General features: G+C 39.4%; 2 protein-coding genes across 2 annotated transcripts; both read left to right on the top strand.

Annotated features, from left to right (window-relative positions):
- The first annotated feature begins 3,268 nt into the window (after positions 1 to 3,268).
- On the top strand, positions 3,269 to 4,267 carry LOC6606220 (tetratricopeptide repeat protein 12). The gene is made up of 3 exons (XM_032721571.1): positions 3,269 to 3,557; positions 3,614 to 3,958; positions 4,020 to 4,267. Exons 1-3 carry the CDS (start codon positions 3,373 to 3,375, stop codon positions 4,234 to 4,236), a joined length of 747 nt encoding a protein of 248 aa, XP_032577462.1. The 5' UTR covers positions 3,269 to 3,372; the 3' UTR covers positions 4,237 to 4,267.
- A 7,254-nt stretch (positions 4,268 to 11,521) lies between these two features.
- LOC6606219 (mitochondrial import receptor subunit TOM40 homolog 1) lies at positions 11,522 to 12,931 on the top strand. The gene is made up of 4 exons (XM_002030991.2): positions 11,522 to 11,976; positions 12,056 to 12,381; positions 12,451 to 12,675; positions 12,731 to 12,931. The coding sequence occupies exons 1-4, from the start codon at positions 11,683 to 11,685 to the stop codon at positions 12,849 to 12,851; spliced, it is 966 nt and encodes a 321-aa protein (XP_002031027.1). The 5' UTR covers positions 11,522 to 11,682; the 3' UTR covers positions 12,852 to 12,931.
- The last annotated feature ends 883 nt before the right edge of the window (positions 12,932 to 13,814 follow it).

Raw genomic sequence — 13,814 nt, 5'->3', positions numbered from 1 at the left:
AATTTGCATTTAATGACATCCCAAACATGCTGGCCCACCTAGACGCATATTTGATATGCGGTCGGCTTTTGTGCGCTCAACTTGAAATTGTTTCGGTCTTTTTGTACACTTTCATTTCGCGATTTGGGCTTTCAGCGTGATATGAAATTTTAATTAATTCGATTAAGTAGCGGATTTTTCACTAACAAATTGCATGCGGAATGCCATAATGGATTAATCAGCGTATGAATAATCGAAAAAATAAGTGAGTACAATGATTGTTTTAAGGCAATCAAAGATTTTTTGTTAATTCTTTAAAAAGCAGTTCGTTAGAGGCTTTCAAAAATATATTAAATAAATAAAATAAAAAATAAAATAATAAAAAATTAAAGAAGGTTAATAATAATCATATTCATATCATCCGATATAATTTTAATTTAACAGCTATCCATCGCCTTCATCGATACAAATCGTCAGATTTTCAATAAGCCAATCAGCTGATAGCCTTTTAGAAAACATACTTGCTAAAAATATTAATTATAATGTATAACCTGGAACTTATTTTAAATCAACAAATATACATATATTTACTTCAGAAATAAAATCTTTAAAATGTCCATCCATAAAGCCAGCCCATTATTTATCGATCTATCAATCTTTCAGCAGGACTCGTAAACAGAATATATATAAGGACATACGCAGGACTCACTATAAATCGCACATTCAGAGCGATTTTAAAGTGATTTTCCGTAAAACACATTTAATTAGTGCATTCAAATGAGGTAGACTTAAACCATCATGCATCGCAAAGAGACGAGTTTCCCCTTTCATTTGCGTAGTCCGATAAATACCTTAATCAGTTGTGTGGATCAAATGGAACATGCCAGTATTCAATTTACACTCAAAGAAGACCTTTTAAATTATAAAAAGTATGTATTTATCAAAATAAATTTTTTATTTAAATTTTTAAATTTCCAGGGCTGGATCAGCGGACAGTCAGTCGTTAATCAACGCACTCAGACCTGCAAAGAGTTGAGCAGACTTTATGTGCATTGTCTCGCTTGATTATACGTCGCACCCCCCACCCACTGAAAACGCAGTGAATCTGATTCTTATGCAGGTTTTTTACGCGTCCGCGACATGCAGACACATAAATTTGCCAGGCGCGAACTCACACACACACACACACACAAAAAACCCACCTACAACCCAAGTGCACTGAGAACAATGGCCGAAAAATGGCTGCTAGCCGACCAAAAATAAAGGAGGAACAAATATTTATATGGTAATTTGCGTCTCGAAACGCGGCCTTAAAGGTGGCCACAGTTGGCCCCCGCATAAGCGGACAGACAATGGGGCTCTCTAAGGCAAAAAGAAGTGAAGAGCATAAAAGTAAATGCGAATCCGAAGCAGCAGCCGAAAACGAATGGAAATGGAGCGTGTTAACCAACCCCAATAATTTAAGCAGAATTTATGGCATTAAGATACGCATAATAGTCGAGGAGGAAGGACAAGGACCTCGGTCAATGGTCCATTGGTCCATTGGTGGGCTAGGCAAATGTTTTTTCGTCCTTTGCCGCCCTGTTATTCTTTTCCCACCGAAACCACCCACCGCCCAACCGTCTAATCCTTACAGGACACACGCACAAAGGCGGCGGCACGAGCTGCTCCACACACATAAATCAAATGCCAACACACACACTGGGTGCGTTTGTGTGGTTGGGTGTTAATTAGTATTTAATCTATGAACCATAAATAAATCCCTTCTGCAAGGACACTCAATTTCCGTTTGCTTGAGCACAGAAGTGAGACAGTTCGTGGCCGGAGTCGGGGAAAAATGCCTTTTGTGCTGTGCTTAATAAATTGGCAATTCCATGTCACAGAAGTTAAGTCAACTAATTGCACAGTTTACTTTTTTGCGTATGGGACGTTCAAGTGTTTATAGGGTAGATGGGGTGCTAAGTGCGTTGGGGAAAAAGATTTTATGAGGGTGTAGGGTGAATTGAAGTGCGATCTTTTTAAGGAGCAAGCCAATTGACACATTAACTTTGTAAACGCCAAAAGAAACGAAAAAAATAGAATTTTATGCAGGCAACATTTGCTAAAATACAAATTTTAGTTATATACTAATACGATAAAATTTAAAAACATTTTTTTCTTTTTTAACAGCGTACTTAACTGTCCCCAAGGACATTTCCCTATCTCCTTCTTAAGCGATTTTCACTGTACACTGTGTTGGTGTCAAGTGTGCGTGTGTGTGTGTCTGTGTCGGAGGAAAAGTGTCAATAAACCAGTTTAATTGATTGTGCTCTAAGCTGTTGCCAAACACTGCCAGCTTGATCTGCAATCTCACCCCGCGCACGCACCGTACTGTACATACACTGCGGGCCATAAAAGTATTTTCATTTCGCTGTGGCGCCATCTGTTGACAGCGGGCGTTAGCTGACGAACTAATGCTTGACATTTGCATTGCAAATTGAGCATTTTGAACAGCGCGACAATTACAGCTCACCCCAGACCAGCATTTTCACCATTTTCCCCAGTCTGTCTTTAAAAGCAATTAGCGATTAGCAGGCGAAACTTTTCAGCTTTTCCTCGGAAAAGCGATGTGAAGAGGGGTGAAATGTGCGTATGTTGTCAGCTCAACATTAGTTTGATTTACATTCAGTTCATTTAATTTGAACGCGTTCAACTTTTTTTTTTATCTGCTGTCTTGTTTTGCTCTGGTTTTAAGCCCCTCGCTTCGAATTTTTCCAATTTGCATTCACAATTGCTCATTGATTTTCGCATTTGGATTTTCTCATGGCTTTTAAATGCATTTGGCAATTTCCTGACTTGCCGTTTTAATTGTGTGTGCATTAAATCAACGCAATGATGCATTTTTAATTCAAATTAAAAATCACTCGCAGCGCACAGGATTTTATGCAAAAATATCCTACGGCTCCGGAGTGAAGAAGCACAATCACAGAAGGAAACCTGCCAATGGGCGGGGAATTCGAATCTGGTTTGGTTTGGTTTGGGTTAAATCGGGTTTTTAGCTGGATTGGTTTTGGTTTTGTGGCGGAGCGCAAAAGATTCTGGGTCGCGACAATTTAATTTGCTGATGCAAAAGTCAATTAATTTGAAAGGAATATATAATCAGATGATGGCAGGAAGTGGGTGTGAGAGGCAGGAAAAGGCAAGGAATAACGATGACAAAAGGAAATGAGCAAAATGGGAATTATAAAATATCATTAGGCTTAGTCGAAAAGAATATTACATTTGGGTGGATATCAGCAACTTACGATTAGAAATGATTTTATTGTCAAATATCAACAGTGTATTAACACACAACATCACACGTTATTATACTTAAACACAATAAAGTAAAAAAAAATATATATAAAACTTAAAATGCCCGCCAATACACTGGACAAAAAAGATGAACATGAAAAACCATTTGGCTTAGAACTACCCAAACCAGAACTTTTTATATATCAGCACCCAGCAGCAGACGAGTCGTTTCTTAATGAACAACCTACCAAGGTGGAAGATGTGATCGAGTATCTGGACGTGCTCGAAAACGCCAACAAGACCGAGTGGGTAGCCAGTTAACCGATGAGTCATATCTATTAAAACCCAATTTTCTTTTCAGATCGTCAAAAAAAAGACAAAAATCTTTGGTTACCATGGATGACATAAAATGTATTGTGACACGGCGAAGTGCTGCAAGCAGCACAACATTACGTCGAGGCAAAGCAAAAAGAGTCTCAATTAACACGAATCAATTCACGTTTATGCGTCAGATTGATTCGGAACCCGATGATCGCGTTTTGGCCAGAGAACAGCGTGAAGATGTGGCCGAAACATTTCGTCGGATGGGTAATCGCGAGTATCGTAAACTAAACTTTAGTTTAGCCAAAGACTACTATTCAAAGGGTATACAATACATTAAAGACTCACCTGTTCTGTACGTAAATCGGGCCCTTTGCTTTATCAAGTACGTTTTTTTTATAAAAATCGATTATTTTTATTATAAATCAATCAATTTATACTTTAAGGTTGCGCGAATTTAAGCTAAGCATTATAGATTGTGATTATGTGTTGGCCAAAATTGACGAACAATATCTGCGTGCTTGGCTTTATAGGGCAGCAGCCTATAAGCGTCTGAATGATGAGTCAAACTTTGAATATAGTATTGATCGCGCCAGGCAATTTAACAGATCGGAGGCCGACTTTATAGATGAATTCCTGGACAAAATGAGATCGCTCCTATAAAAAATTATAAGTAAAATAAGCAATAAACGAATGAACAAAACCTTGAAGAGCATTTTTAGATTTAAAAGGGTTGGTTCAATCACTTCGCTACTCCTCAGCTGATTTTCTAGTCAATTAAGGTGAAAATCATTTAGTATTTTCCAAGCTGATTTCAGCTCACTTCCTGGATTACCTCATTTCCGGTTCGAACACCTTTGAGTTGGCTGCTTCCACAGCATTCAGCTGATTAGCCGCCCAGATATTGCTCCCCTTTCACTCTTTAATTTCCTAATTAACTGGCAGCTCATAAAAGAAAATTCCAACAAATTGATAAGGAATGAAAAGCAGCCACGAAGAGCCACTGAGAAAGTAAATTGAAAAAATAAACTTTTGTCTAACTTTCTCTCCTAACTTTCGACTTGCTCAAGGTGAGCTGAAGACATTTATTTTGCGCTTAATTTTTTGTGCCATTCGTTTTGCCCCTAGGCTTTCCATAAAATGCACTTCAGATGTCCGAAAGCAATTTTGTAAAGTCTGATAATTCCATCTGACTGCCTGGTACTCGTTTGTAGCCTTCTGCTGGCCATTAAGGCGACTGTCGACCGGCTGAAGTTGACCCAAATATTACTCAGCACATTCGTAGGCAACAAATTGCGACTCGGTCGGTCTGTGAGTGGGGCTAATGTTCAAGTGGACGCTGGTAGTTCGGCCCCGACTTTTCTCTCTCAGTCAATTTGATTTTTTAATTAAATTTATTATGGCAAACAGCATAAAATTTTATGTGGTTAGTCCATTTCTGGGTCACATTGCTAATGACTCTTTGGGCCAGAGTCGGATTTCGAGATGCAAGCTGCAAGTTGGAGCACGACGTGACCCCAAATCGTCCCAGCGACGCCTCCCGACAGTAATCTGCTGCTAATGCCTTTTGGTTTCTGGTCTCTCTGAGCCCGAGCTAGTATGTTCTGTTTATTTAATTATTTTTTATGAAAACTGTATTTACCATTCGGCTGCCTTTTGAATTTATGGAATTTCCTTGCTCACATAAAAGTTGCAATATGTGTATTCAACAAATAAATAAGTGGAAATTTATACGTATGGAAATCAGAATGTGAATGTGAGGAAAGCAATATTTCCAATAAGAAAATTTGTCAACTTTAAAAGTATTTGAAATATAGTGGTTTGAACAATTTTATAGAAAGTTCCATTAATGTGTATAAATTGAGATAGTAAGCACAAGAGCATTTTCTTTAATTAGCAATTAAGGCAAGCCTATTTGAACCTTTACTAAATTTGTGGCATTTACTGAATATTGGCAGAAATTAATTTGTCTTTTAATAAATTTCCTCATTTTTACCACGCACCTGAGACCAGGCTTATGCTACGCCACTTGCTGGACATAAAATAAAACGAAATTTAATTGCATGCTGTGAAGAAAGCCAAGAAAAGCATGGCTGTGGCTAAACATTTATGCCATGGTCGTATCTTTAAAAAGAAATATGTACGCTCGAATGGGCCACGCACACGCATTTACGAGGCTGTGTTGGCCAGGCGGCACACACTGCGTATACGCGACATGCAAGCAGCAGAGCGAACACATTGCGTATACGCATCATGCAGGCACCATAAACATTCGCAAATGAAATGTGTTTAATTGTAGCGAACAGAATAAAACCAACCTAGAGAGATGAAAAAACGAAGAAGGCGAGACACTGGCTAAGTCCTGCGACCAAAAGGTAATTAAAGCTCCCAGTGAAAGTTTTTACTCTGCTACATTGTTGGTTCAATCGCTCGGAATAATTTATTAATTAACTACAATTCCAATGAATGAATGAACGATTACTGGCGTTGGGCTGGGATACTTTCAGTTGGACCTTCAAGGAGCCAGAAGCGACAATTTCGCTTCCGATTCTCCAGCGCACGTAACAAGAAAATCAATTAAAAGCGCTTTATGTGCGCGACAGTCTTCGTTTTCTTTCGACTGTCGCCTTCGATTCGATTCGGTTCGCTTGGGTCTTCGAGTCCTGGGACAAGTTTAGCGCCTGCCAAGTGGAACTTTGTTAGTTTCTAATTAATTGTTACAGTTACAACAGACGAACACTGAAATTGACTGCAGCAGCAGCTGCTTAACCATCCCGACTCCCGTTTTCCTCCTGCCAATTTTAGCATCCCCGGTTATTTATGTCGGATGCTCGGCATTATTTATGTTGCATATTGGGCGCATTGTAGTAAATTAACCAACGAACAGACGGGAGTTTTACCCCTGTCCCTTCTACTCCTCCAATGGAGGAGACACAGCTGGCGTTTTCCCTCTTTTCCGTTTATTGGAAATGTCACAATAACTTTGCAGTTATGACAATTTTATGGCCAAGATTTGCGCCCGAACGCGGATTCCTTTTCGATATTGGTAGCTAATCAAAACGCTCAGCGGTAATTGAATTTTTGACTTGGATATAAATTTCGGCTAATGAAAGTCGAAGCATAAAGGAAACACTTAGTTTGGGTAAAACTTCAGGAAAGGGGAATTCATTAAATTTGATTAAGTTACGGTAATCTTTAAGACTGGTAAGTCAATTTAATGAAACCTTAAAATTCTTCTCAAGTTAATTTTCAAAATGTGTGCTCTTCATTTTCAGTAGCTTAATCTTCAAAGGGATAATCTGCTTTCACATCTTCTGTCCCATATACCGAGTGCTTAACCCTAGGGATTAATCTTTAATCTATCACTCACTTTTCTAGCACTCCCGTTTTTCCCAATGGATACTCAATCATCAGCCATCCCCTCTTCCCCAGGATAGCACATTCGATAATTACCCGTAAAATGTCTAGCTACCAACAATCGGCAACACTTTTCACATCCCAGCCAGCAGCTCAAACACTCACACATGAAGTTGGCATCCTCCGAAAGCCAATTGAATGGAATCCCCATCTTCATTTCCGTTTTGATGGCCATAACCAGGAAGCCCCAGCTTTCAGCCCCCAATCCCATGTCCATGTCGTTGGTATCCAATACTATCAATACTTAGCTAGGCGCCAAAGTCAAGTCATGAACAGCACGAAAATAAACGACAACGGAAACGGAAAAGGCTTAACAGCTGCGCTCACCCGTACACTGAGAGATGATGATTGGGATAGGGAAGGATGCCACGGAGTACTGCGGACTGGAGCTGGACACTCTCGAAATCCGTAAGCGCATAATCATGAAAATTGTCAGTACATAATGCCTCAAAAGGGCCGATAGGAAAGCTGAAAAGGCGGAAAAGGTTTTTACTCGCATCTTTACTTACTTTACACGCTTGACTTTGTGGATGGCCAAGATTGCTGACTTCTATGTGGCACAGTGTGACGAAATGTGCAAATGTGTAAACAAAATATTAAAAATTAAAATATGCATGAAACATATTGATGGGTGCTGTTATATTATTTTTTTTTGTTTTATAATATTATACATTGTTTAATTAAAAACAAGAAATTTCCCATTAATCTGGCACCACTGCCTCTGTCTTTTACCCTCTCCAGAAATTTGTAGAGCGGAAAGTAATTTTCTTGCGCTTTTTATTCGCTCTCGTTTTTTATGGGTCGACTCTGCCTGTCCTTTTCAGTCCACTCTCCTCCTGTTGTACACTCTGCGTCCTCCTTTCCCATTCCTGAGTCCCTTGCTGTCCTCATATTAGCCTCCCACGCTTTGCAGAAGAGAAACAGAAAGTAGTGAAAGGTCAAGCCAAACTTCGCCGACTAAAAGATACCCACTACTTGCTGTTCCTTAAAAAAAGCGTATTCTGAAAAACACCACACACCTATTTTAGAATATTAGAATACGAATGCCACGATTTTTGTCAAAATATTTAACATTTTCAAAACCCCTTGTTACACTTTGTTCCACATATAGATCACACTCTTTATAAAATGGGCATACGAAGTAAGTTAACATCCCATGCCGGCCGCCCTTTGATTTTGTTGTCTAACTTTTTTATTTTCCCTTCGATTCCATTTGTTGTCGGCCTCGATGGGCGAATTCTTCAGCTTTGCTTGCTGGCGTTGGCAAAAATCAACTTTTGCACGTTTCGATTGTGTAAAGTTTTTATGGCTTTTTGATTTTTTTCACTTATTGCCCAGCGCCGCTTCGGGCGAATGTGGATGGATGGGCGTGGGGGCCAGAAGCAGCAGCACCACTGTCATCATCAATAAGGTGCCTCATTGAAGGCACTTAAATAATTACAAAATAATGGATGCCAATGGCAAAGCGTCGAAGTCACTTTTTAGCCACTTCGATGGCACGAGGGAGATTCGACGAGTCGCTCCTTAATGCAAATCGTGCCCAAGTGCCAAGGACTCGGTTTGCGAACTCTTTCACGTCAAGTCAAAGGGATATATACTCGTTTTCATTCTCTAGAGGAAAATCGGGCGAGGTATGCAAATATTTGGTTAAGCGAAAATCAGTAAAAGTTCTGGGGGAGATGCCTCTGTTTGTTGTCACTTTGATTTGTTTGCCTCATTGTAAATATTTAATGGAGCTGAAATAAGTGTGAAGGAATTGAGATCTCTCGAGAGGTGGAATAGGGTTATAAGAATCGGTTTGTACTTGAAAGCACTTTCCATTTCTGCGCTTAAAAGGGATAACCAAATCAATTAAATAGAACCCATGAACTCATAATCACTAAATTGCTTTTATATTTATACATAATGTTTACACACATCAAACATAAGTTTCTGTCTTAAAATAGCACAAATGTATTACGTATTTTCACTGCATTAGTTCATAATAATTTGTTTGCACTTTGAATATTCATGTATTTTAGATTATAAATATTTGTTCAAAAAGCGTACCACTTAACAACAACGACTGTACACTACGTTTTAAGCATTTTTATTGTAATTGTTACAATCCCATTTCAATTCCCCCTAGGTGGCAAACGAACACAATAAGAGTTTAAGTGAACACAAATAACATTTATTGATAACGAATTTACAGAAGTGCTGCCTTTCACATCCGCGCGCCGCACCAAAAATCGAAATTGCTCAAAATATTAAAAATTTATAGCCCACTCAACTCCTTTTTGATGTTTTTGTATATTTTTTCGTCTCATTTTTAAAACGTAATAAATAAAATTAAATTATATGCAAAATGCATAAAAACCATGAGCAATTAAAAAAATAAACACGATAGTACGAATTTCACACACATGCAAACAAAAAGAATTCAATAAAAAAGCAGTAAACACAAGATAAATAAATAAATTGTGCATCGAAATGCGATTGAATTGTTTTTTTTTTTCTTCATCCTTCGATGTTTTACAATTTTTACAATGCTGCACAGTAAATATTTTAAATGTTGACGTATTTTTTGTTTTATTTATTTATATACCTTTTTTTTTGCATTTTTACTTACTTAGCCCACAGTGTTTTTCTCCTGTAGCGTATCATTTATATTTCAATTTTAATTTATATTCATTTGGATATTTGCTTAAGAGCGGACACAAAGTTTTTGCAATACCAGAGAAAAAGTTCATAAGTTAATGGAGGTCGAGTATTGTAAATTTAACTGTCCTTAAAAGCGAACTTCTACTGAAAGTACACTCTGTTTGTTTATCACTCCGAATTGGAAATCCGATTGCTGATTCCGCATTTCATCCGGAACTTTAAAACTTCACCACAATTGGGTCAATATTGTTTACCTTAAAAAAAAAAAGGTAAGTGTGTACTTGTGGCCGAGCAACAGTTTGTTTTGGTCGTCGGAAAAATAATAACACGAATTGCCATAAATAATAATTGGATTTACAAATCTACAAAAAACTGGGTGATAGTCGCAATCAATTCAACTGCATGTGCTTAATATTATAAAAAGATAAAGGTTTTATTTTAAAATTTAAATAACTTGGAATAATGGATTTTAAATATGTCCTAGCAATTAGGCGTGATCGAGTTTTTCTCGTGGGCACTTTTGCTATTTACTTATGATTATCATGTCGAATACCCATTCCAAATAATTCGCCTTTTCCTTTGAGCATTTGTGGTTTTCTGGCAAAAGTTCTGCGGCCGCGTTGAGCTTTTATTTGCAGAACTTAGAATGCGGGTGGATCCCCCTTATATTTCCCCTTTATATTTACGCATATTACATTAAAGCAAATGGCTGAACCAGACAGACAGACAGTCCGCCAGCTGCTGGCTGAGTGATAAATTTAAGTGCTGGCGTCTAAATAAGTGATGTCTTCACCACCGGGAAGGCGAGGTTTTGGCTTATGAAGGAGCTGCTGGGCTGTTAGGTTGGTGGGAAAGTAAAAAGCCCGAGCCGCGACTGAGCTGCTGAATAAACAACTTTTGCATTTGCTTTCATGAACTGCGACTGGAAATCGGCTTAGAGGACATCTGGCAACCGTCATTCCCATTGTCATTTATGCTCTTTCCACTGAGCGTATTAGCTTCCTTTAAGCTTTAAGCATTTGATTACATTTCCAAATGTCTTAAGCAATACACGGAAGTTTAAGCAGGAGATTTTCATTACGAGTTAATTCTTTGGGTTTAGGAATGGATTTGGATTGTAAAGGTGTCGCAACTATCAGATACCAGATATTCAGTAAAGAATCTGTTTCTTAGATTGCTGAAAAGCACCACCTAGCGGAGGGAAGTCTTACTGCTCATAACTCTTTAAAAATCGAGTTTTATTCGGTTTCGCTAGGAATCCTCATTGAAAGATTAAAGTCTCAAGTTCATAAGTTCTTGCATACAGACATCCTTTGAATTTAATCAAGAAATTACCCAACTTGCTTCAGTGATTTGTCGCTCCAGATTATCCCATCCATAACTCCACTCCGTTGTTCAGATAGCAAACCAAACCGAATGCGTCCATGAAGACCATAACCCTGGTGACACGCGAAGCGTGGCTACATACATACATACATCATCATCATGCGCATCTTCGCAGCTGCAACCATTATCCTTTAAGAGCTGGCTTGGACTCGCTGTTTAAATATTTCATGTCCTGTCGAATGGACAAGTGAAGAGGGGAAAGAGGAAGGAACAGGCCAAGGAGGCGTCGGCGACAGACGAAGAGAATAAAAACCGAAAGGCAGAAGACGATGGCATATAAATAATGTAAAAAGTGTGAAATGCGCCTAATGGTGTGACAAGCCTGATGTAAAAGCGGAAAGGCTGGCGAAAGCAAAAAGGATCCCACGAAATGGCGCATAAAATGACAATTGACAGCTGATGATATTTTTGCTTGAATGCGCTGTCTGCAAGGCAAACGGCCCCAAACCATTCATGTATATCATAAATATTTGATCGAACATCAGGTCTATGTAACATTTTCGTTTCTTGTTGCTGAGTAAAAATAAAAAGCAACAGTTTCAGTTCAGCTTTCATCAAACGCCACCAAAAACCCGAACAGCGCAAGATCAATACCAACTTCTATATCACACTGCTTGCCGTTTCTTCCACATCTCTCCAGCAAAACACCCACCCACCATCGATATGTCATGCAAGAATTGCCCCCCCTACAAGAACTCCGAACTGGGCATCTTCTTTCCGGATTGCTTCGAACGCGTCAGCGGACATTGCAACAAGAAGAATCCCGGCAATGTCCAGAATCTGCACATCCTGGCCCATCGGGTTATGCCCAAGTTCTACGATGGCATCGAACTGGACTACCTCCACCGCCTGGCTCCCAACAAATACATCACGGCCTCCTGGGTACTCAGTCACATCAGGCCATCTGGGTTTCGCTTCGGAGGACTCTACACGTTTCGGGTTCAAGACGATACTATGGTAATTTAATTTATAATTTACAACAAAAATTAAATTATAAATTTCGCGACAAATGTAATTCTTGTTTAATATTTTGCAGTACACCCCAACCATTATGGGCGACATACATCCCACTTCGCTCGCTGCCAACCTGAACATCCTGTACTATCCTTTTCAATCCCTTCGCATGGAGGCCGTGCTGCAGAAGGCCAGAGAAACCGCTCCGGTGGAGAGCCAGTATACGGTCGAGTGGACGAGGCCATGTGACACGTGGACCGCCAACTTCTACAATGTGCGGAATGAAAATGGACGTTGCACGATGTCCGTGATGAGATCGGTATCCGCCCATTGGGCACTCGGCGGGGAACTTCTGCTGGAGTGGAACGATCCCCAGAAACTGACTCCGGATCTGGCACTCGCAGCACGGTGAGATTGTAGTAGTACCATGAATAATAAGCCCTATTTACTGGAGAATATTATATCTCATCCCTTAAGTTACTCCCATTATAACTACTCATTGGCTGCCACTGCATCGAGGCAGGGATTGGATGTCAGCTACTGGCAGCGCATTCATCCCCATATCCAGATGGCCAATCTCTTGGCGTGGAATCGTAATACCCGAAAGACCATTGCCACAATATGCTATCAGTGGAACTTCTGGAACTCAGCTGTGCATGGGATGTTCGATTCGGATGCCTCCGTGGGCTTTATGTGGACAAAGTGGGTAAAGGATCATTCGTAAAAACCAATCTTAGTTCATCTTGTTTTTCCCCAGATATCTGACGCATTTGCCACTGCAAATGGGTTTCAGTGTAGTGATGAACCTGCCCACAGATCGATTTGCCTTCGGCATGCGTTTTGTTTTGGACCCAAGTGGATTGAGACGTGGCGAGTAATTTTCTGTAATAGTTTTTCTATGTGTACAACAAAATTATCAATTGCAAGTTCAGCGAATTACAAAATTGGCGTTCGGAAAGGTTTTATTTCATCATAGATAGAGAGCAGTTGTCTGATACAAATTTTAATTTTTTCTCCAGTCTCTTAAATACATTTGCGGTGCAACTTAGCTCCGAAATATTTCTTATTCTAGCACTTTTTGCCACACACTGCACATTAAAAGCGAACACACACATACTCGCAAACTCAGAAAGTTTTCCTTTTTGCAGCGAACAGAGAAATCTCGCATGCATTTGATTTATGCGCTGGCAAGTCTAGACACTGTAAATATTTTTTAATGCCGCACGAAAGACCAGAAATCTCGGCTCAAGAGGGAGCTAAGAAATTTATATGTACTTATACACGGACATATGTATCTATAAATCTAAAATAAATACAATTTACACAATAAATTTCCCGCTGCGTTGAGCATAGATTAAGCCAAAAAGATAATGGCTCTTAATCCGATATAGAGTTCACAGATACTCCCAGATGCTCCACTACATGACCCATAAACCGAAAGCAAAAAGAACAGAGAATGGAGTAGCCAAGGCTTGGGGCGAAACTTTGAATTGATTTTTAGTTTTGGCCGGAATGAGAAAAACTTTTTAGCCAGCTGAATTTTCTTAGGCAAACATGGGTTGGCTTTAATTTGCTGGGTGGTGTGCGTGTGCATGTGTGCGGCTTAAGTTATGAAAAGTTTTTTACTCACACACACGTACATTCACTCATACATATAAGCACATAATAATATTTCAATAAATGCTGAAAATCCTTTTCCCAGCCTATGCTGAAACCCCAACAATCAAGGGGGTAAGGCGTTGTAAACTTTTCCCGAAGGACCCCAGGGCCAGTCTGTTTTCCCTTTACACTTTTCCCGCTTATCGACGCCTTTACAAATCATTAGATTTTCATATCCGATG

The sequence above is a fragment of the Drosophila sechellia genome, chromosome 3R, assembly GCF_004382195.2.
Source record: "Drosophila sechellia strain sech25 chromosome 3R, ASM438219v1, whole genome shotgun sequence".
NCBI classification, from domain to species: domain Eukaryota; kingdom Metazoa; phylum Arthropoda; class Insecta; order Diptera; family Drosophilidae; genus Drosophila; species Drosophila sechellia.
This window is presented reverse-complemented; position numbering and strand designations above follow the sequence as displayed.